At 40.9% G+C, this 24,678-nt stretch overlaps 2 protein-coding genes, 1 long non-coding RNA gene and 2 pseudogenes across 3 annotated transcripts; 2 read left to right on the top strand and 3 right to left on the bottom strand.

Annotated features, from left to right (window-relative positions):
* Nucleotides 1-30: 30 nt before the first annotated feature.
* Nucleotides 31-2,213, bottom strand: LOC128399875 (uncharacterized). Its single transcript, XR_008327278.1, has 2 exons — nt 2,134-2,213; nt 31-111 (listed from the first exon to the last, which is right to left on the bottom strand). It is a non-coding gene; the product is annotated as an uncharacterized LOC128399875 (long non-coding RNA).
* A 772-nt stretch (nt 2,214-2,985) lies between these two features.
* LOC128400389 (olfactory receptor 2AP1-like) lies at nt 2,986-3,936 on the top strand. Its single transcript, XM_053362570.1, has one exon. The coding sequence runs from the start codon at nt 2,986-2,988 to the stop codon at nt 3,934-3,936; it is 951 nt and encodes a 316-aa protein (XP_053218545.1).
* Nucleotides 3,937-9,938: 6,002 nt separating this feature from the next.
* Nucleotides 9,939-10,889, top strand: LOC128400390 (olfactory receptor 2AP1-like). Its single transcript, XM_053362572.1, has one exon. It carries the CDS (start codon nt 9,939-9,941, stop codon nt 10,887-10,889), a length of 951 nt encoding a protein of 316 aa, XP_053218547.1.
* Nucleotides 10,890-14,601: 3,712 nt separating this feature from the next.
* LOC128400391 (olfactory receptor 10A3-like) lies at nt 14,602-16,040 on the bottom strand (annotated as a pseudogene).
* Nucleotides 16,041-23,090: 7,050 nt separating this feature from the next.
* Nucleotides 23,091-24,062, bottom strand: LOC128400392 (olfactory receptor 10A7-like; annotated as a pseudogene).
* Nucleotides 24,063-24,678: the final 616 nt, after the last annotated feature.

The raw sequence follows: 24,678 nt of genomic DNA on the forward strand, positions 1-24,678 counted from the left end.
CTTGACACAGATTTCAGACTCTGATAGGGATCAGCTGATTCATCTATTTCCACTTCAAGTCAGTTTCAAATGTATACATTCATAAACCCATTCCAACTTGTTTCCATTGATCTGTAAAATAAAGGTATGAAAATTCATATTAAATGCTCAACTAGGTAGATATTTAAATTCTTTTATCTCACATATTTCTAGACACACTCTATTCTAATATAAAAATTTTTTTCCCTTCCAGTAGCACCTTAAAGACCAACTAAGTTAGTTCTTGGTATGAGCTTTCGTGTGCATGCACACTTCTTCAGATACACTGAAACAGAAGTTGCCAGATCCTTCTATATAGTGAGAAGGTGGGGAAGGGTATTACTCAGAAGGGTGGTGGGAATGGGTGATTGGCAGATAGCTGTGATGAGCCTGTTGATGACTCTTAATGACTGCAATAGGTCTTACAGGAAAAAGCAAGGGGTGAGAAGGTGAAAAATGGCTTTGTCATGTATAATGAGATAAGAATCCAATGTCTTTGTTCAGACCAGGTCTCTCCATGGTTTTAAGTTTGGTAATGAGTTGCAATTCAGCAGCTTCTCTTTCCAGTCTATTTCTGAAATTCCTTTGTAGTAAAACAGCTACTTTGAGATCTTGTATAGAATGTCCTGGGAGACACAAGATGGCCATCTTGTGTATATAATACTTGTTACTGCCAGAAACAACATTTTCTCAAAAGCCCAACTGTGCCCACTGGACTAAAATGGTTGATGAACCTGGTATAATTTCATCATGGAGAATCCCAGTACCAAGAATGGAAGCTAGAAAAGAGGGGCTTGAAAGTTGTAAATATATTTCCAATTGATAATTACATTAGATTTTGTTTTGGTGGTGAAACACGGGGCAATCATATGGAAATAAACTGATATTCCTACATATATGTGCGTAAATCTTCTTTTGGTATCCTATCCTTCAAAGCTACTTTATAGTATTGTTAGGGACAAGACCTCCTGGAGCAGTGCTTATTATGATGGGGAAAGCTGCTTCTAATATGTATAGAAGTACTATTAAGACTGAATTTATGCAGGATCCCTCCTCCCAATTTACAGATGGAAGGCATATCCCATAGCAGATTACAAAAATGCACAATAACTCCCAAATGGGATGCCAAGTCAAGGATAAGGAATTCCTACCTGCTCACTAAGGGACGCGGGTGGCGCTGTGGGTTAAACCACAGAGCCTAGGACTTGCCGATCAGAAGGTTGGCGGTTCAAATCCTCACGGTGGGGTGAGCTCCCGTTGCTTGGTCCCTGCTCCTGCCAACCTAGCAGTTCGAAAGCACGTCAAAGTGCAAGTAGATAAATAGGTACCGCTCTGGCAGGAAGGTAAACGGCATTTCCGTGCGCTGCTCTGGTTCACCAGAAGCGGCTTAGTCATGCTGGCCACATGACCCGGAAGCCGTACGCCGGCTCCCTCGGCCAATAAAGCGAGATGAGTGCCGCAACCCCAGAGTCGGTCACAACTGGACCTAATGGTCAGGGGTCTCTTTACCTTTTACCTGCTCCCTAAGAGTGTTGAACTCCAAAGAAGTTATTTTTCAAGGTAGGCATGCACTCCCAGCGATAAAGGTGAAAATCTAATCAAGTTGACCAACTGATTCCCTGAAGTTGCAGTATAAAAAGATAGGTACAGACTCTCAAAAGGACCAGAGGGTTGTCATATGCTTTTTGGGCTCAGAGGGGTACACAGTGTTCTGTCCTTTAATTTGCTGCACTGAATTCCCTCACTCCCTAGCCAATACATTGCCACATTGCTTGTTTTTGCAGTATATTATGTCCCTGATGATTGAGCCGTCACTTTCGTATTTCTCTTAATAAAACCAACATGCTAGAGTACGCATATCCCCACTTTGTATTATTGGCATAGCATTCATGCCATAGAACTGAGATTTACACTAACATTGAGTGTGATGAGATGAAGAGAAGGATCTGGGAACTGGTTGTTTGTCATGACAGTGTATATTAGCATGGAAAAAACAGCAACAGAATGAAACCATTGTGAGAACATAAATTAAAGAGAGGTGAGTAACCATCAGAGAGTGGGACCTTTTCAAGGGTGATCTATCAGCTTTGGAACAGTCTTTCTAGAGAGGCTCACCTGGCACCATAGTAGTAATATGTTCAGTGCCTAGTAGAGAACTTTGCGTTCACTGAAATCTTTGTGTGTCTTTGTCCATAAAATTCTGAAGTATTTTTTACTTCTTCTGAGTTGCCCAGGCAACTTATGTCATAAGACAGCCAAGTTCCTATACGTTCCTTCAGAGCAATGAATAGAAATAATGGACTAGCCTATGAAATAAACATGCCCCACAAAATAATCTTCCTGAGCTGTAGCTATGTCACTCTGTCGCGGCAATAATCATAAAAAACATTTCTGCAAAATGTTAAGGGCCAACTAATTATTATGGAAGAAGCTGGCATGGACTAGAGTCCACTTCAGCAAATGCAAAACCATTACACCTGGGAGGAAAACTCCTGTTGAGGTCTGTGAATATAGGAGGTCTATTTGTAATCTCTGATCACAACCATGGAATAATAATAAAAAATAAATAAATTGTAGAGTAGGAAAAGACCTTGAGGATCAGTTAGTCCAACCTCCTGCAATGCAGGAATATGCAGCTCTCCCTGAAACCTTGGCCATATCAGCACCACACTCTGACCAACTGAACTATCCACTTTTGATTCTTTGCAAAGGATTTGTCCCCCCCCCCCGATTATTATGTGTTTTACTTACATTTTAGAAATATAATTTTTGTGCTTTAAAATGAGAAGTAGACTTTGATTTTCCATGCGCATTTGCTATTTTATTTCTAAAATTGATTCATTTCTGTTGAGATTTGTAAACCACTTGGAGATTTCTGGTGAAACATGAAGCAGAATATAAATTACCTCCCTGTCTCTGTATAGATATTTATCCATTTCTCTTTTCAACAGGATTTCATTCTGCTCAATGTTGAGAAACCAGACAACGATTACAGAATTTATCCTCCTCGGATTTGGGGAATTCTATGAATTGCAGACACTTCTTTTTCTGACTTTTCTCATCATTTACATGGTGACCATAACTGGGAACACTTTGATTGTTGTCCTTGTTGTCACTGATCACCATCTACATACTCCCATGTACTTCTTTCTTGGGAATCTTTCCTTCTTGGAGGCTTGCTACAGCTCCAATATATTTCCAAGAATGCTTTCATCTCTCCTGACCAGAGACAGAACAATTTCCTTCAACGGCTGCTTCACACAGTGGTATCTCTTTGGTTCTTTGGAGGCTACAGAATGCTGTTTACTCTGTGTGATGTCTTATGACAGGTATCTAGCAATCTGCAAACCATTGCATTATGCAACTACTATGAAAACCAATACTTGTATCAATTTAGTCGCTGCATCTTGGCTCAATGGCTTTATAGGGTTTTCTATATTATTCATTCTGGTTCTACAGTTATCATTTTCTGGCCCCAGGGAAATGGATCATTACTTTTGTGACTACTTCCCTCTTCTTAAACTCTCTTGCAGCAACACCAGCTTGGTGGAAAATATGGGTTTCGCTGTGGCTGCCATATTCACAGTTCCTCCTTTTGTTCTAACTTTAACATCCTATTCATATATTATTGCTGCCATCTTAAGAATACCCTCCGCCACTGGGAGACAAAAGGCCTTTTCCACCTGTTCCTCTCATTTGATTGTAGTTTCAATTTTTTATAGTTCGCTAATGATTGTGTACATGTTACCAAAGGGTGAAGTCAACAGAGGCATGGAAAAATTTTCCTCTCTCTTGTACACAGTTTTGCCGCCTCTTGCCAACCCATTCATATACAGCCTGAGAAATAAAGAGGTCAAAAATGCCCTGAGGAAAAAAATTGGTAAACTTGTGTCATGCAAAGCAATTCTCATGAAGTGAATTAATGTGAAGAAGAAGCAACAATGTGATTTTCTCTAGCATCTGTTTTTTGGTGGGTGATATAAAGTTCCGTCGCTGAATTGGATGTGCTGATTTGTCTGTTTCCATTTCATGACAGTTTTAGGGTCCCCCCCCCCGAAGAAAAAGAAATTGGCATAAAAATATAGATGACAATTAAAAACACATTTAAATTCATATTTTATTATAACACACATCCTTAAATGGTCTTTCGTTCTCAATTTGAAGTGATCGTGGCATTATTAGGCCTGTTCTAATCTGAATTTGTTAGTAACTATTTTTAAAACAACAACAACACTGAAATAAATGTTTCAAAGTGTTTTCAATCATCCCCTCCAAAGAAATTGGTCAATGATATTTTTTTATTGAAAATCACACAAAATTGTTTAATCTCTTTGTTTAATGTCCCAGTCAGCCTTATGCTTATGTTCTATTTTAAAAGTATTTTATGTTTTCCTGTATTTACATATATCGTTTCAGTGAGTCCATAGTATAGAATTAAAAAAATAAAAAAACTGAATAAAAAAACTGAATAAGAAGAATGAAATACTGTAATCTATGTAATAAATTGCATTGAATGACATAATTGTAAGAATGTTTATGTATGGGTGTGGGGAGCTGATCCAGTAAATAATGATGTGGAACTAATCACAGTGCCTGTTTTTCATCACTTATGGGGTTTCATTTGTAACATAATTTCAGTTATTGTCTGAACCCAGGTAGGAGTTTTCTATTGGCAATAATTTTTTTTTAAAATGAAATTTAATTTTACAAATCAGAGGACTAGCTAATCAACATGTTAGATCAGGCACCATAACCATTGCATCATACCTTCTGGTGTTTGACTGCTGACATCATCCCTCAATACTGCACTAGAGGTTGCGCCTGTCATAGAATCACAGAATCATAGGGTTGGAAGGGACCCCGAGGGGTATGTAGTCCTACCCCCTGCAATACAGAAATCTAAACTAAAGCATTTATGACAGATGGCTGTTCAACCTCTGCTAAAAAATCTCCAGTGAAGGAGAATCCACAACCTCCCAGAGAAAACATTAACAGCACTACAAGATGAGAGTACAGGCTACTTAAGTCTTTATGGGATGGGGGCTCAGCACCAGTGACCAACATTAAGTATCTATCTTCCCCTCTCCTCTGATGGTTTTTCCTATCCCCCAGTGCATACCTCTGCCCCCAAGGTCTTAGAATTGTTGTTGCTGTTTAGTCATTTAGTTGTGTCCAACTCTTTGTGACCCCATGGACCAGAGCACGCCAGGCACTCCTGTCTTCCACTGCCTCTCGCAGCTTGGTGAAACTCATGTTCGTAGCTTCGAGTACACTGTTCAACCATCCCGTCCTATGTTTTCCCCTTCTCATTATGCCCTCAATCTTTCTCAACATCAGGGTCTTTTCCAGGGAGTCTTCTCTTCTCATGAGGTGGCCAAAGTATTGTAGCCTCAGCTTCAGGATCTGTCCTTCCGGTGAGCACTCAGGGCTGATTTCCTTCAGAATGGATAGGTTTGATCTTCTTGCAGTCCATGGGACTCTCAAGAGTCTCCTCCAGCACCATAATTCCAAAGCAGTCATAGAATTAGAGACTCCTTAAACCTCCCCACATCTTTTCCCTCTGACTCAGACACATGATACCTTGGTTGCTGGTTTGTTGTGTATTGTGTATTGTATTGTTTTTGTTTTGTTTTCTTCACCTGATGGCATCTGCTCCACTTACGACATCCATTTTGTGTTATACCAAACCCCCATGCTAACCATATTGTGTATACAATGTCTGTTACTGGCCAGGTTTTCTGGGGCTGATGGGAGTTGAAGTCCAACAGCAGTTGGAAGACCACAAATTTTTTACTTTCAATTTATCTTATCAAAGACTGGAGAGAGACACATATTGAAAGTCTCCTCTTCTACACAGCTTTGCCCCTTTACCAAATAAAGACGCCCAAATAAATTTGCTTATATAGAAATGTTTCTGGGTATATGTTCAATCAGAAATGATGTGCATAAATCTGTCAAAGAAAATATAAAAAAATGGCATAACAAAACAACTGGGGTTTGGTGGACATGTTGTTGTTGTTGTTTAGTCGTTTAGTCGTGTCCGACTCTTCGTGACCCCATGGACCAGAGCACGCCAGGCACCTCTGTCCTCCACTACTTCCCGCAGTTTGGTCAAACTCATGCTGGTAACCTCGAAAACACTATCCAACCATCTCGTCCTCTGTCGCCCCCTTCTCCTTGTGCCCTCCATCTTTCCCAGCATCAGTGTCTTCTCCAGGGAGTCTTCTCTTCTCATGAGGTGGCCAAAGTACTGGAGCCTCAGCTTCACGATCTGTCCTTCCAGTGAGCACTCAGGGCTGATTTCCTTAAGAATGGATGCGTTTGATCTTCTTGCAGTCCATGGGACTCTCAAGAGTCTTCTCCAGCACCATAATTCAAAAGCATCAATTCTTCGGCGATCAGCCTTCTTTATGGTCCAGCTCTCACTTCCATACATCACTACTGGGAAAACCATGGCTTTAACTATACGGACCTTTGTTGGCAAGGTGACGTCTCTACTTCTCAAGATGCTGTCTAGGCCTGTCATTGCCCTTCTCCCAAGAAGCAGGCGTCTTATAAGTCTTAAATATATTGAGGTATATGAATGGAGCTCTACTCATGAACCTGGAGTTCTCCTACCTCTCCCCACACTACATACTACCAAAATATGTTCTTCAGATTTTCAGCAGATTTTGAGTGTTTACAGGGAGTTGCAGGGAGGAAGGAGAAGCAGGAACATTTCTGCAGCACCATCCAACGTTTCTTGCACAAGAAGAACAGTTGCACATATAATTATAACCCTTGGGATTTATTTAACAGCTCCTATGAATAACATTTTCAAGCTATCCATATTTCTTCAGAATGACTAAATTCTAAATTCTAAGATTAAACATAATCGCTAAAGTGTTGTGTGTTTGTATGCATTTGAAGTTGCAATCAATAAATTGTGGAAGTTTGGTGGGGGTGGCAGAAGTTGGTAACTTCTATTTTATGGAATGGGAAGAAATCTAGGCTCCCTCTTATTTCTCTACAGAAACCTTGACAATGTGGGAGTATTTTTTCCTAACATACTTTTATACCATTTAGCATCAAGCCTTCAATTCATTGCATAATCAAGGGGCACAGAGGATATCATTCTAATCTGGATTTTCATATAAAATAATAGTAAAAATACCACTTGAATATTCACAGTCTTTAACAGGTATATCCATTATTTCGATATGTGGACACTTTGTCCTACTTCATAATATTTTTTGCAGACAAGACCTCACAGAGTGGTGCATAGTTTGACGAGGAAAGCAGCATCTGATGTGCCCAAAACTAATGTCAAAACTGCATTCATGAAAAATTTGCTCCTGCAAAATTGCAACAAATGATCATAATGTGCAATGTTTCTGTTCCCAATGGGTTAAGACCATCTCCGTCTCTGAGAGTACATCCTACTGAAACCCACAGAGCTTTTTTATTTTTATTATTTGTCCCACACAGAGAATTGTGCTGTTAGTCCCAGAAATAAAGCAATAAAGAAGGTTGATATATCAAAGGATGTGCTGGGGTGCCAAGGTATGGGGACTGGCCAGGACTCTCAAAGGACCAGATGAATGTCACATGCTCTTTGAGCTCAGGGAGATTCCCAGTGTTGTGACATTTAATTGCTGTACAGAACTCATCTCATTCTCCATACATTCTCTGTGTACAGTAGCTTGTGTCTGCAAAAGATTATTTCCGTAATAAGGCTTGAGCAGTCACTGCTATGCACCTTCCATTGCAAGCCACAACTGCTATGCACCTTCCATTGCAAGCCACAACTTCACTTTCAGCCTATAATTATTCATAGGACATTCATAGTTTTATTGGCAAACAGTTTATGATTTTAAAATAGATCTGATTTTGTTGTTCTGATAAGGGGTATGCATTACTGGTATGACATTCATGTCACAGTATTGAGAGATACATTAACAATGAATAAGGCAAAATGAAGGAAAAGATCTAGGAAATGTGTGTTCTACCATCAGTTCTTTTTGTTTCATGAAATATCTCAGTCCCGAATAGCAACCAGAGAATGACAGCAGTTGATGAGAAAAAAGATGGGTAAATGAAGAGGAAGTGGGGGCTTTTAAATGCTGTGCTTCTGTTACATCTTTGTGATCTTTTCAACGCTTGTCAAATTACTTTCTTCTCAGCAAATTACTTTCTTCTTATGCCCCATGTCTTATGGTCTGTCCCTTACTTTCATTGTGTGTGTTTTTTAAAAAAGTTCATATTGCTTAATATCATATTTTAATATGTTTCTTTGTGTGCTTGTGTGCAATTTCCCAAAGAATGTATGTTATAGGACAGTCATATACAAGGCAGTAATATTTTGCCCAATGTGGGGTTCAAACCCACGACTGTGAGATCATTGAAATAATGATCTGGATCCAGATCAGGTCTGGATTCATTTATGCAAAATTGGGTCTCGATTCAAATTACTGAATGTTGTTGTTTAGTCATGTCTGATTTTTCATGACCCCATGGACCAGAGCACGCCAGGCACTCCTGTCTTCCACTGCCTCCCGAAGTTTGGTCAAACTCATGTTCGTAGCTTCGAGAACGCTGTCCAACCATCTCGTCCTCTGTCGTCCCCTTCTCCTTGTGCCCTCAATCTTTCCCAACATCAGGGTCTTTTCCAGGGAGTCTTCTCTTCTCATGAGGTGGCCAAAGTATTGGAACCTCTGCTTCAGGATCTGTCCTTCCAGTCAGCACTCAGAGCTGATTTCCTTAAGAATGGATAGGTTTGATCTTCTTGCAGTCCATGAGACTCGCCTTCATGGATCATTTCCTTGTTGTGGCAAAGGGGCAGGGCAACCCAAGATGGAGAGGTCATAGTGGAGAGTTTGGACCAAATGTGATCTACCTGGAGCAGGAACTGGCAGGCCACTCCAGTATCCCTGCCAAGAAAACTCCATGGTCAAAGACCACAGGCATATAAAAATGACAGAATAAGGGAAATAATTGATTCTTACTATTAGCTATCTGCCTATTGCAGATATGTAGTTCTGTGGAGCTTGAATGTGGAAGTGAATGACTTTGACGATTGCATAATGTGTGGTGTTCTTGCAATATTTATTAATGTTTTATCCATTACTGAGATTATGTCACATTTTAACGTATCTTAATATCATAGACGCGGGTGGCGCTGTGGGTAAAACCTCAGCGCCTAGGGCTTGTCAATCGCATGGTCGGCGGTTCGAATCCCTGCAGCGGGGTGAGCTCCCATCTTTCGGTCCCAGCTCCTGCCCACCCAGCAGTTCGAAAGCACCCCTAAGTGCAAGTAAATAGGTACCGCTTTATAGCGGGAAGGTATATGGCGTTTCTGTGTGCTGCGCTGGTGCTGGCTCGCCAGAGCAGCTTCGTCACGCTGGCCACGTGACCTGGAAGTGTCTCCGGACAGCGCTGGCCCCCGGCCTCTTAAGTGAGATGGGCGCACAACCCTAGAGTCGGACACGACTGGCCCGTATGGGCAGGGGTACCTTTACCTTTAATATCATAGAACTGTAGAGTTGGAAAGGACCAGGAGGATCAATTAATCCAGGCTCCTGCAATGCAGGAATATGTAGCTCTCTCATATGGGGATCAAACCTGAAACCTTGGCCTTGTCAGCACCACACTCTGACCAACTGAGCTATCCACTTTTGATTCTTTGCAAAGGATTTGTTTTTTTCCTGATTATTATGTGTAATTGTATTTAGAAAATACAATTTTTGTGCTTTAAAATGAGAAGTAGACTGTGATTTTCCTTGTGCATTTGCTATTTTATTTCTAAAATTGATTCATTTCTGTTGAGATTTGTAAACCACTTGGAGATTTCTGGAGAAACATGAAGCAGAATATAAATTACCTCCCCGTCTCTGTATAGATACTTATCCATTTCTCTTTTCAACAGGATTTCATTCTGCTCAATGTTGAGAAACCAGACAACAATTACAGAATTTATCCTCCTGGGATTTGGGGAATTCTATGAATTGCAGACACTTCTTTTTCTGACTTTTCTCATCATTTACATGGTGACCATAACTGGGAACACTTTGATTGTTGTCCTTGTTGTCACTGATCACCATCTACATACTCCCATGTACTTCTTTCTTGGGAATCTTTCCTTCTTGGAGGCTTGCTACAGCTCCAATATATTTCCAAGAATGCTTTCAGCTCTCCTGACTAGAGACAGAACAATTTCCTTCAACGGCTGCTTCACACAGTGGTATCTCTTTGGTTCTTTGGAAGCTACAGAATGCTGTTTACTCTGTGTGATGTCTTATGACAGGTATCTAGCAATCTGTAAACCTTTGCATTATGCAACTACTATGAAAACCAATACTTGTATCAATTTAGTCGCTGCATCTTGGCTCAATGGCTTTATAGGGTGTTCTATATTACTCATTCTGTTGCTACAATTATCATTTTCAGGCTCCAGGGAAATGGATCATTACTTTTGTGACTACTTCCCTCTTCTTAAACTTTCTTGCAGTGACACCAGCCTCGTGGAAAATATAGGTTTCATAGTAGCTGTCATATTCACATTTCCTCCTTTTGTTCTAACTATAACATCCTATTCATATATTATTGCCGCCATCTTAAGAATACCCTCCGCCACTGGGAGACAAAAGGCCTTTTCCACCTGTTCCTCTCACTTGATTGTAGTTTCAATTTTTTATAGTTCGCTAATGATTGTGTACATGTTACCAAAGGGTGAAGTCAACAAGGAGATGCAAAAACTTTCCTCTCTCTTGTACACAGTTTTGCCACCTCTTGCCAACCCATTCATATACAGTCTGAGAAATAAGGAGGTCAAAGATGCCCTGAGAAATAAAATTGATAAACTTGTGTCATGCAAAGCAATTCTCGTGAATTAATGTGAAGAAGCAACAAATGTGATTTTCTCTAGCATCTCTTTTGGTGGGTGATATAAAGTTCAGTTGCTGGTTTGGATGTGTTGATTTGTCTGTTTCCAGTGCATTACAGTTTTAGGGTTGTTTTTGTTTCCCTGAAGAAAATTTTTTTGGCATAAATATATAAATGACAATTAAAAACACATTTAAATGCATATTTTATTATAACACACATCCTTAAATGGTGTTTCATTCTCAATTTGAAGTTATCATGCCATTACTAGGGCTGTTGTTTTCTTCATTTGTTAGTGACAATTAAAAAAACAACAACCTTGAAATAAATGTCTCAAAGTGTTTTCAATCATCCCCTCAAAAGAAATTGGTCAATGATAATTTTTTTATTGAAAATCACTCAAAATTGTTTAATCTCTTTGTTTAATGTCTCAGTCAGCCTTACCTTTATGTTCTATTTTTAAAGGATTTTATGTTTTTTGTATTTACATACATTTTTCATATTTTTCTGTGAGTCCATGGTATAAAATTAAATAAATAAATAAATATTTTAAGTAAGAAGAATGAAACAATCTATTTAATAAATTGTGCGGCCCTTCTTCTTCCTCTTGAAAAGTGGGACAGGAAAACACCTCTTAAAATGGCAAACAGCTTGGGTCACAGGAATAAAGAAGCAAACAGGCGTTCCATTTCTGATGTCTCCATGCCCAGAGTGACAGAGGTAGAGACAGGTCTCACTCAGTATATGACATATTATTTGAAACCCAGTCTCCCAGGTCCAGTTCTGCTACTCTAACCACTATACAACCACCGGCTCTCAAATTACTCCTATTCAGCTCTCCAACATGCTGGCAGGTGCTTCACTAACTGAGGGGCTGTAAGCTGTGACTTTACTATCAGAGGTGCCTAGCTAGAGGCATCTGACACCACAGGAGCAGAACACTTTTCTGTCAACCTGCTTGAGCCCTTCTCTAGATCTAGCTCCATACTCCAAATTCCATTGGCCCACTACCTAGGCTCTCATATATATTTAGGGTCAAGCTTTAGGCTCCCACAAACTGCTAGGATTCTCTCTCGGGCAGTGCCGGATTTATGTATAGGCTAAATAGGCTGAAGCCTAGGGCCTCAAAACCTAGGGGGCCTCACCAGCCTGCCCATTCCCCAGCAGGCAATCTCCTCATCCAAAATTGCAAACCCAAGACTTCATGTGAGAGCAGGGCAACTTGGGCCCCTAAATCTAGGGGACCTAACCAGCCTGTCATCTCCACAGTGCTGCAGTCTCCCCTCTCCCAAAATTGCAAACCCAAGACTTCATGTGAGGACAGTACAACTTGGGCCTCTAAATCTAGGGGGCCTTGCCAGCCTGCCCACTCCCCAGTACTGCAGTCTCCCCTCTCCCCAAATCATAAACCCAAGACTTCATACAAAGGCAGGGCAACTCAGGCCCAGAAACTGTGAGACTCGGGGCTAGCCAGTGAGGCCCAATTTGAAGCAGTAGGGCACAACTTGTTTTTGTTTTGTAGGGCCCCAGTTCACAGCCAAAGTTTGCAAAAACATATAGATATAAAGAAAATCCATCTAGATTGCCCTGGTGCGGGGGGGGGGCCCTTAGGAGCAGCACATGGGGCCCAATTTGGCCAAATTGCTTCAATTGCCTTAAGGTCAGCCCTGATGAGACTGTGCAGGGGTTGAACTGACAAGCCCTGCACCTTCTAGGCCCTTGGTGTCACTATTCAGAGTACAGACTCAAGGAATTGTTAAGAAATAAGGGGGGGGCACTTATTGGAAATCAATTTTGTCACCTCTCTCCCCACCCCAAACCCCGAGACAATGAGCCCAGCCACATTTTATTCACAATTGCATAAGCACTACACTGCAGCATGGCCATAAACCTGTACGTTCAGCAGCTGAAATATACACTCAATATGTAGCAATGGAGATTTATGTTACTGCTTTATGAATGAACACTGTGTTTTATGAATGGACTCTGTATTTTGTGAATTACCTAAGAGTCACCTATAGGGAGCTCTAGAATCTGACAGCTAACCAATTGGGTACAGTGGTACCTCAGGTTACAGATGCTTCGGGGTACAGATGCTTCAGGTTACAGACTTTGCTAACCCAGAAATAGTACCTCGGGTTAAGAACTTTGCTTAAGGATGAGAACAGAAATTGGGTGGCGGTGGCATGGCGGCAGCGGGAGCCCCCATTAGCTAAAGTGGTACCTCAGCTTAAGAACAGTTTCAGGTTAAGAATGGACCTCCAGAACGAATTAAATTCTTAACCCGATGTTCCACTGTACTACCAAACAGCGACCCCTATTGCTGAAATCAGGGAACCAGCAGGGAACGGTTCAGCTTAGCCTTTGCACTGTTGACTGAACACCACCTGCTGTGCAGATGATGGAGAAAGCTCATAAATTGTATCCATTCTGGTGTCCTGGTCAACTCTATTACACTGGTGTAAATCCTGGTTCACCAGGAGCCCAGAATAGCAGCAAATAAAATCCACTCATACGTCAGCAACTGATAAGACTTGTCATCCAGTTCTTCCAAAGTCTTCCTAAATTATAAAGCTCCAAAATACAGGCCAAAAGGGATCAGGTCTGGAAATAGCAAGGCATACAATGGGCACCACCAGTCAAAACACCCTGCTCACAAGTGGAATAGCCTAGGGCCTCTCTTCATCTAAATCCAGCCCTGCCTATGGGTTGTGCTGTGGTCTGAACCACTGAGCCCCTTGGGCTTGCCAATCAGAAGGTCGCAGTTCGAATCTGCACAACAGGATGAGCTTTTGTTGCTCTGTCCCAGCTCCTGCCTACCTAGCAGTTCAAAAGCAGGACAGTTCAAGTAGATAAATAGACACCGCTGTGGCAGGAAGGTAAATGGCATTTCCATGCACTCTGCTTTCTGTCATGGTGTTCCGTTGCACCAGAAGTGGTTTAGTCAGGCTGGCCACATGGCTCGGAAAGCTGTCTGTGGACAAACACTGGCTCCCTCAGCCTGAAAGTGAGATGAGCACCACAACCCCATGGTCGCCTTTGACTGGACTTAACTGTCCAGGGGTCCTTTACCTTTTTACCTTATTGGGGAATCTGTCCTGTGGACATCTGTGGAAGCAAGCCATTGATGGAACTCACCCCATTTTCTGCTTCATTGGGGCTTGCACTGCCAGGCAAAACCACGCTGTGTAGATTGGGCTTGGAATGGAATTACACACATAATTGTGTATAAGTGTGTAATAATAATGATCACAGCGGGTGGCGCTGTGGGTAAAACCTCAGTGCCTAGGGCTTGCCGATCGCATGGTCGGCTGTTCGAATCCCCGCGGCGGGGTGAGCTCCCGTCCTTCGGTCCCAGCTCCTGCCCACCTAGCAGTTCGAAAGCACCCTTAAGTGCAAGTAGATAAATAGGTACCGCTTTATAGCGGGAAGGTAAACGGTGTTTCCGTGTGCTGTGCTGGTGCTGGCTCGCCAGAGCAGCTTCGTCACGCTGGCCACGTGACCCGGAAGTGTCTCTGGACAGCGCTGGCCCCCGGCCTCTTAAGTGAGATGGGCGCACAACCCTAGAGTCGGACACGACTGGCCCGTACGGGCAGGGGTACCTTTACCTTTAATAATGATCAAATTAATAATATGAAGGATATGAAGAACAGAACAAAAGAAAAGAAAAGTATCACCCCTTCCTAGCAGAGAAGGTAGGAAAATGTTTATAGAAACTCTCCTTCATTGGAAGTTTCCAAACAGATTTTGGATGGCCACCTTTCCAGGACACTTTAACTGTGATTCATGCATTGCTGGGAGTGGACTAGCTAGTGCCTTCCAACTCCAGAATTCTGATTCTATGAAACTCACAGGCACACATAAGCAGGGCAAGGAGGATGAAAGTAGGTTGCAGCTCCAGGTGTTGCTGTTAATGTGGAGAAAGGAAGAATTCAAAGGAATGACAAAGTAGGAATACATTATTTTTATTAAGCAGAATATTAAGTACGCATGGTAAAGCAGTATGAACAAAAACACATTTTAGAGACAATTTAGAGACAATATTTCATTACAATATTACTAAGAGAACTAGGTCAACTTGCACACTATTTCGGCGTTTTCTTGAGGATGGGGGCTAAAAGAGGTAAAACAGTTCAAGGAAAACACACCTGAAATTCTGATTATGAAGTTGCTTCACCACTGCTTTTTCTTAATCATTGTAACAATTCTCTCCAGCTTCTTGGAGGAATGCAATACTTTCCAAATAATTTCCCTATGGCATGCTTTACCTCCTTATTTCTCAAGCTATATATAAGAGGATTTGCGACAGGGGGTAGGACTGTATACAAGAGAGAGAAAGCTTTGTTGAGATCACGGAGTGCTTCTCTCTTCGGTAACATATACACTATCATGATGGCTCCGTAGAAGGTAGAAACTACAATAAGATGAGAAGAGCAAGTGGAAAATGCTTTTTTCCTCCCAGTTGTAGAAGGAATTTTCAAGATGGTAGTTATGATGGCTATGTAGGATGTCAAGGTGAGGAGAAAAGGTGGCAGGGTAAATATGAATGCCAGGACAAAACTCATAACTTCCACCAGGTTGGTGTCACTACAGGAAAGTTTTATAAGTGGGACAGTATCACAGAAATAATGATCAATTTCATTGGGGCCACAGTATGTTAACTCTAGCATAAAACTCAAAAGTATTAAAGCAGCTATAAGTCCATTTATCCATGAAAAAACTGCTAGTTGGATGCACATTTGTGCATTCATAGTTGTTGTGTAATGCAGTGGTTTGCATATTGCTAAATATCTATCATATGACATTACTGAGAGAAGATAGCATTCTGTTGCTATCAACCAAAGAAAAAAGAACTGCACAAAACAGCCACTGAATGAAATCACATTTTCCTCAGTCAACAAGCCCACCATCATTTTGGGCATGACATTTGATATATAGCAAGTCTCTAGGCACGACAAGTTGCCCAGGAAGAAATACATGGGCGTATGTAGATGCTGATCAACTACCACTAAAATTACAATGAGTACATTCCCAATCATGGCTGCAATATAGATCAAGAGGAAAACAAAAAATAGGATATTTTGCCATTGACCGAATTTTCCAAAACCCAAGAGGATATATTCTGTAACATTCATCTGCTTTCCTCATGTAGTCTGTTCCATAGTTTATGAAGTGCATTCATCAGAGATTAAAGAGATCTTGGAATCTATCTTTGAAAAAAGAGATAACATTAAAGTTAATAGATTAGCCTGGCAGGTGAATTATTTTACCCAGAAGAGCAGCAAATGAACAGACAGGACACCAGGAGTTGGGATGAAATCAGGCCAAATCTTTATTGATGGCACCAAGCATGGTATAGGTTGGAATGGCAGTAGGGCCAGGATCAGCTCATCATTCCACTCACCTGATGCTAGTGGAATGGAATCCAGCAGTTGGACTAAGCCAAGCCTGCACCATAGGAGTTGGCCAGTGCTGAACCTTGTCATGGTGCAAGCCAAGTTGGCAAGTTCTCACTGGGCAAAGAGAATGAGGATTCTAGCCAGGCAGAGACCCTAACCTGAGGTGCCATGGCCAGTCCCCACTATCTTAGGCCCTTTAAGGGGGCTCTCCTTTATACTAAGTTGATTTATCCCAGTGTCGTTTCCATCACCCATACCAAGACAGCAATTTCCCACCTAACAAAATAAAGCCATAATTTTCAAGGTAGCAAGTGCTCCCAAGTCTTATGAAAATCCTATGTAAAGTGCAGAACGGAGTGGGGTCCCATCGCAAAAAAACAATGCTTATATGTGTTTTGATGCACATGTGTCCAATGTTTATAAGTTTGCACTTTAGAAACATTTATCATGCACATCTCGTAGCATGACATGGGGCTCCCAGTGGTCATCCATAAAAAGAAGACCAATATGGTCCACACCCAACTTATCTCAGCAGCATCAGGTATACTTGTAACACTGGTTATTCATTGCCTAAATATTACAATTCCTGAATGTTTCACAGCATGATTGTTGAAGTTCATGGATTAAAACCTGTTTCTTATTAAATTGATCAGATTGAAAATTTGCAGAAGGATAAGTGAGACAGAAAACTGCTTACCTCCATGGCATGGAAGCCACGTTTTCTCCTTTATCATATTCACTTTATTAAGAATTAAGGCACATCTGTCTTCTTTTGTTCTTTCCTTCCTTCCTTCTTTCCTCTATCCTGCCTGCCTGCAATTTAGAAGACAAGATATCTGAGAAATTCTGTTCTATATGTGTTGTATGGCATGAGTTGTCCTGCAGGGAATATCTTTCCTGGTTACCATTGCTTCAGTTCAGAATCACAGGAGAATACATCCCTAGATGCTTCTAGAGATCAGTCTTTTCAGATCAGTGCAGGATTTTTTTTTAATCTAATCAAAACAAAACAAAACAAAACATAAGCCATTATACCCAGCTTCTTCAACTTATATGAGTGCCAAAGACTAGAAGCAACACTAACCTCAGATGTTTATAAGTAAATAGCAGGTTCACAGCTGATGGAATGTGGAAGGCCGCCTTATCTTATGCTATAGTACATAAGAATGTAAGAAAAGCTCTGCTGGCTGAGACCAAAAGCCAATCTAGTCCACAATGACCAACCAGATGCCTTTGGGAAAGCTGGACTTGAGTAGGACTTGAGTACACAGCTGCCTCCCTACTTGTGACTGCCAGCAACAGGCATACAGAGGCATACTCTCTGCAACAAAGGAGGTAGAATAGGAATGAGGGCTCCATACCTCCTTTTTTGCACTGGCGGGAACTTTCCTTTCAATGTAATTGGTCTGAACTGGATTGAGATCAGGGAGCACAAGGTTAACGCTCAACATCTTCTGTCAGAGTCTCAGTCAAGATTGGTCGACTATGCCTGCTATTTACTTTCAAAAAATATTTGCTCAGTTGCTAGTTGCATAACTGGCATCTGGTTTTACTACAAGCTACTTAAATTGCCTCACAATAAATGTTAAAAACACAGTATGGCGTGCTCTGGTCCATGGGGTCACGAAGAGTCGGACACGACTAAATGACTAAACAACAACATACTAATTTTGGAAATGAATCATCATCTTATTAATTTATTTTTAATTTGACAAATGGTGATAAATATCACTACCATAAAATTATTACATTATTAATATTATTTACTAAATCTGTATACCACCCTTCATCCACAGATCTGAGGGCAGTTCATAAACATTCCCCCCCCCAAAAAGACTCGCCTATAAAGTACTGTTTATAGCTCTGTTTGCGTATACATTATTCTGTATTTTTGAAGGGAAGGGGGAGGTATATAATAAATTCTTAATTGACAATAAACTAAAATGTGGCTATAATGGTGATTCTACTATTGCCAGAGTCTTCCTAAGGATTAGGCTCAGATGAAATACAGTGGAACCTCGGATTGCGAACGTGATCCGTGCGGGAGGCATGTTCACAACCCACACCATTCACAACCCGCAGTGCTGCTTCTGTACACGAGCAGGTCACGATTCGGCATTTCTGTGCTTGCGCAAAAGCAATTTAGTGCTTCTGCACATGTGCAAGCGCTGAAACCTGGAAGTAACCTGTTCCGGTACTTCTGGGTTCATCACGGTGCACAACCTGAAATCGCGTAACCTGAAGTTTCTGTAACCCGAGGTACCACTGTACTTGTATACAGGTTCCCTAATCTCTATATGGTGATCATCTATCAAAGCCACAAGCACACTATCAGTGTTATGTCCAACCTGATAGCCAGAGTAGGTAGGGTCTAAGCAATTGGTAGTATCCCAATAAGTCTGCAGCTGAGCAGCCAACTCTCACTAAACTACCACTTCCCAGGAGGTTAGTCTGGGAATCAACATTTAGAATTCTGCTACAGAAGCAGAATATCTAATTATCCATGAATGAAGCATTAGTAATCTGGCCAGCAAGGTCTCCCATCTCTCATGACTAGCATCTGACCAGCTAGGATACACCAATAGGTGCAACTCACTGACTCCAGAATGCCTCCTGTTTTGCTCTCTCTGCTGCCACAGCACTGATGATGGTGGCTGGCAGGGGGCTTCCAAGGGTAGACTTTTCTCTCTACCCATAGAGAAGAGTTGTGAAATCCTATGGTCCCTGGAACACCTTCCTAGGAACCACTAGATCGTGTCCTAAGCAAATTTTCATGGAACATTTGGCAAAAGTACTGGGAGTGGTACTAAAGCAGTTTCTAAACCCTTCAGCATGGATAGCTCCTTATTAGGAATAGAATTCTAATAGGAATAAAATCTTAATTTTGTCTTTTTATTTAATAGACTCCTAATCCTCAAAAGTGGTTTACATAAAATATAAATATACATTAAAATTACTGATAAAATCAGAAATTCAAAATAAGCTAACATTTTCCAAAATATAAATAAAACACACACACACACACACACACACACACACTATTGCACATTTCTCTCAGTGCTCATGTTTTTCTTAAGCTACATTTTATAAATGAGCACTGCAAACTGCATTAAACTTCACCTACATATACAATGGCTTAATATGAGATGAAGTTTCTAAATATATTATCATATTCCTTCTTTTCTAGGTGTAATAACATTCTAATAATCCCATATTTTGATCAGTTGCTGGTGCAAAACTAGCTTAAAGCAAAAAGGAGTCAACACCCCAAATAGCACTGTAAAATGCATTTTATATTATAGTAAAGCATGCTTATCAAATGGAGGAATGCTACTAGTTTCATTCTGTAAAACTGACCTCCACCCCCCCATATCATTTTGAGGTGCCATTTTCATCTTCCTTATTTTTGTGTTTTCTTTGTTACTCTCTTGATATGTGTGCAATCCCAACTATGTCTACTAAGAAGTCAGTTCCATTGCAATCAGTGAAGCTTACTCCCAAGTATGTGAAGAATTGCAGCCACACTAGCCAACTAAAAGGCATGCACAAGCAATGAATGAGCTCTGTGCTCATCTTCCATCTCCCTATCCAATTCTTCCTCCATATACCAGGCAAAATACTTTTATTGTAATGAATAAGTGACTTCACTTCCTAACCAGTTCAACAGTCTCTCATGTCATGTAAGCGGAAGATTAGGGGAAAAAATAACTATTTTGCAATACAGTGGTACCCTGGGTTAAGAACTTAATTCATTCTGGAGGTCCGTTCTTAGCCTGAAACTGTTCTTAACCAGAGGTACCACTTTAGCTAATGGGGCCTCTCGCTGCTGCCGCGCTACTGCTGTTCAATATCTGTTCTCATCCTGAATCAAAGTTCTTAACCCGAGGTACTATTTCTGGGTTAGCGGAGTCTGTAACCTGAAGCATCTGTAACCTGAAGCGTCTGTAACCCAAGGTACCACTGTAATAAATCATCATTGGTGTGTGTGTGTGTGTGTGTGTGTTTTTAAAAAACCCTCTTTGTCTAATACAATCTGAATCTGGGCTAAGAATCTACATGAAAAAATTCTGTACAGTTGTACCTTGGGTTATAGACACTTCTGGGCGAATTAAGTTCTTAACCCGAGGTACCACTGTATCGGATCTTTCTGTTTCTCTGACTCTAGTGGAAAAAATATTAATGCGTCATTTGTTTTTGCTCTCCCAATTGGCATTCCATTTGTTTTACAAAAAATCACTAGGAAACAAATATTTGTGGTGATATAGTTATTGAATTATGATACATAATATATGGAAACCATTATTGTTTGGTTTTGAATGTGGAATGTGGATTGAACCCTGCCATACGCTACTCATTTGTTTTTTATTGGTGTAGCCACCAATGCTTTCAGTTTGGGGTTTCCCACACATTTATTGACTGATTGCGGAGCTGATATTCTCCTCACACAAAAATACGCTAGTTTTTACAAATAGTCATCCAATGCAATTCATGAATTATATAATCTCATTATTATTATTTTACAAACACTATTTATTAAAAAATATTTTTATGCTATGCACTCATTTAAAATAAAGAGGGTGGACAACAATATATGGAAATACAGTAAAACACACAAAAATAAGAATAAAATAAATAATAAGAATGACTGGGTTATTTGAATAAGTTCATGATTTTCAAGAAAATGTATTATTAATCCTGGAAATGGATGGATTGATGCATCCTTTCAGAGACTGAACTGTATAACACCCCCTCCAAAAGAGAGAGAAAGAAATGCCACAGAAAATGCTCAGGTTGCTTCTATTACATATTAAGTTGCTTCACCTCACAAGTTTCCTAATATTATTCCTCAGTGAATTTTTTACCTCCTTGTTCCTTAGGCTGTATATAAATGTGTTGGCCAGAGGCGACAGAGCTGTGTACAAGAGAGAAGAAATCTTTTGCATTTCTCTGTTCTCTGTTGACTTTGGTATCATATACTCAATCATGAGTGTGCCATAAAAAATTGAAACCACAATCAAGTGAGAGGAGCAGGTGGAAAAGGCCTTTTGCCTCCCAGTGGCAGAGGGGATCCTTAAAATAGCAGCAATAATGTATACATAGGAAGTTATAGTTAGAACAAATGGGGGGAATGTAAATATGACAGCCACAATGTAACTTGCAATTTCCAACACACTGGTGTCGCTGCAAGAGAGTCTGAGAAGAGGGAAGTATTCACAGAAGTAATGATCCATTTCACTAGGGCCACAAAACATTAACTGTAATATCAAAATGAGCTTGATCAAGCAAGCTATAAATCCACTGAACCAAGATGCAGCTGCTAAATGGATAGAAGTCTGAAAACAGGTAACCAGCAGGCAACGGTTCAGCTCAGCCTTTGCACTGTTGACTGAACACCAACTGCTGTGCAGATGATGGAAAAAGCTTATAAATTGTATCCATTCTGGTGTCCTGGCCAACTCTCTTACGCTGGTGTAAACCCTGGTTCACCAGGAGCCCAGAATAGCAGCAAATAAAATTTGCTCATACGTCAGCAACTGATAAGACTTGTCATCCAGTTCTTCCAAAGTCTTCCTAAATTATAAAGCTCCAAAATACAGGCCAAAAGGGATCAGGTCTGGGAATAGCAAGGCATACTATGGGCGCCACCAGTGAAAACACCCTGCTCACAAGTGCAATAACATAGGGCCTCTCTTCATCTAAATACAGCCCTGCCTTGGGTGGAGCTGTGGTCTGAACCACTGAGCCTCTTGGGCTTGCCGATCAGAAGGTTGGGGTTCGAATCCACACAACAGGATGAGCTTTTGTTGCTCTGTCCCAGCTCCTGCCCACCTAGCAGTTCAAAAGCATGCCAGTTCAAGTAGATAAATAGATACCGCTGTGGCGGGAAGTAAATGGCATTTCCATGCACTCTGCTTTCTGTCATGGTGTTCTGCTGCACCAGAAGTGGTTTAGTCAGTCTCGCCACATGACTCAGAAAGCTGTCTGTGGACAAACCCTGGCCCCCTCAGCCTGAAAGTGAGATGAGCAACACAACCCCATAGTCGCCTTTGACTGGACTTAACTGTTCAGGGGTCTTTTACCTTTTTACCTTATTGGGGAATCTGTCCTGTGGACACCTGTGGAAGCAAGCCATTGATGGAACTCACCTCATTTTCTGCTTCATTGGGGCTCGCACTGCCAGGCAAAACCATGCTGTGTAGATTGGGCTTGGAATGGAATTACACACATAATTGTGTATAAGTGTGTAGTAATAATGATCAAATTAATAATATGAAGGATATGAAGAACAGAACAAAAGTATCAACCCTTCCTAGCAGAGAAGGTAGGAAAATGTTTATAGAAACTCTACTTCATTGGAAGTTTCCAAACAGATGTTGGATGGTCCAGGACTCACTAACTGTGATTCATGCATTGCTGGGAGTGGACTAGCTAGTGCCATCCAACTCCAGAATTCTGATTCTATGAAACTCACAGGCACAACATAAGGAGGGCAAGGAGGATGAAAGTGGGTTGCAGCTCCAGGTGTTGCTGTTAATGTGGAGAAAGGAATAATTCAAAGGAATGACAAAGTAGGAAGACATTATTTTTATTAAGCAGAATACTAAGTACGCATGGTAAAGCAGTATGAACAAAAACACATTTTAGAGACAATTTACTGTAATATTTCATTACAATATTACTAAGAGAACTAGGTCAACTTGCACACTATTTCGGTGTTTTCTTCAGGATGGGGGCTAAAAGAGGTAAAACAGTTCAAGGAAAACACACCTGAAATTCTGATTATGAAGTTGCTTCACCACTGCTTTTTCTTAATCATTGTAACAATTCTTTCCAGCTTCTTGGAGGAATGCAATACTTTCCAAATAATTTCCCTATGGCATGCTTTACCTCCTTATTTCTCAAGCTATATATAAGAGGATTTGCGACAGGGGGTAGGACTGTATACAAGAGAGAGAAAGCTTTGTTGAGATCACGGAGTGCTTCTCTCTTCGGTAACATATACACTATCATGATGGCTCCGTAGAAGGTAGAAACTACAATAAGATGAGAAGAGCAAGTGGAAAATGCTTTTTTCCTCCCAGTTGTAGAAGGAATTTTCAAGATAGTAGTTATGATGGCTATGTAGGATGTCAAGGTGAGGAGAAAAAGCGGCAGGGTAAATATGAATGCCAGGACAAAACTCATAACTTCCACCAGGTTGGTGTCACTACAGGAAAGTTTTATAAGTGGGACAGAATCACAGAAATAATGATCAATTTCATTGGGGCCACAGTATGTTAACTCTAGCATAAAACCCAAAAGTATTAAAGTAGCTATAAGTCCATTTATCCACGAAGAAACTGCTAGTTGGATGCACATTTGTGCATTCATAGTTGTTGTGTAATGCAGTGGTTTGCATATTGCTAAATATCTATCATATGACATTACTGAGAGAAGATAGCATTCTGTTGCCATAAGGTAACCAAAGAAAAAGAACTGCACAAAACAGCCACTGAATGAAATCACATTTTCCTCAGTCAACAAGCCCACCATCATTTTGGGCATGACATTTGATATGTAGCAAGTCTCTAGGCACGACAAGTTTCCCAGGAAGAAATACATGGGTGTATGTAGATGCTGATCAACTACCACTAAAATTACAATGAGTACATTCCCAATCATGGCTGCAATATAGATCAACAGGAAAACAAAAAATAGGATATTTTGCCATTGACCGAATTTTCCAAAACCCAAGAGGATATATTCTGTAACATTCATCTGCTTTCCTCATGTAGTCTGTTCCATAGTTTATGAAGTGCATTCATCAGAGATTAAAGAGATCTTGGAATCTATCTTTGAAAAAAGGGATAACATTAAAGTTAATAAATTAGACTGGCAGGTGAATTATTTGACCCAGAAGAGCAGCAAATGCACAGACAGGACACCAGGAGTTGGGATGAAATCAGGCCAAATCTTTATTGATGGCACCAAGCATGGTACAGGTTGGAATGGCAGTAGGGCCAGGATCAGCTGATCATTCCACTCACCTGATGCTAGTGGAATGGAATCCAGCAGTTGGACTAAGCCAAGCCTGCACCATGGGAGTTGGCCAATGCTGAACCTTGTCATGGTGCAAGCCAAGTTGGCAAGTTCTCACTGGACAAAGAGAATGAGGATTCTAGCCAGGCAGAGACCCCAACCTGAGGTGCCATGGCCAGACCCCACTATCTCGGGCCCTTTAAGGGGGCTCTCCTTTATACTAAGTTGATTTATCCCAGTGTCGTTTCCATCCCCCATGCCAAGACAGCAATTTCCCACCTAACAAAAGAAAGCCATCATTTTCAAGGTAGCAAGGAGTGAGTGCTCCCGTGTCTTATGAAAATCCTATGTAAAGTGCAGCACAGGGTGGGGAAAACATGTG

The sequence above is a fragment of the Podarcis raffonei genome, chromosome 13 (assembly GCF_027172205.1).
Source record: "Podarcis raffonei isolate rPodRaf1 chromosome 13, rPodRaf1.pri, whole genome shotgun sequence".
In the NCBI taxonomy this organism is placed as follows: domain Eukaryota; kingdom Metazoa; phylum Chordata; class Lepidosauria; order Squamata; family Lacertidae; genus Podarcis; species Podarcis raffonei.

What these genes read in the sequence shown, in the direction of transcription:
- LOC128400390 (XM_053362572.1), top strand. Translation starts at nt 9,939, where the DNA reads ATGTTGAGAAACCAGACAACAATTACAGAATTTATCCTCCTGGGATTT.
- LOC128400389 (XM_053362570.1), top strand. Translation starts at nt 2,986, where the DNA reads ATGTTGAGAAACCAGACAACGATTACAGAATTTATCCTCCTCGGATTT.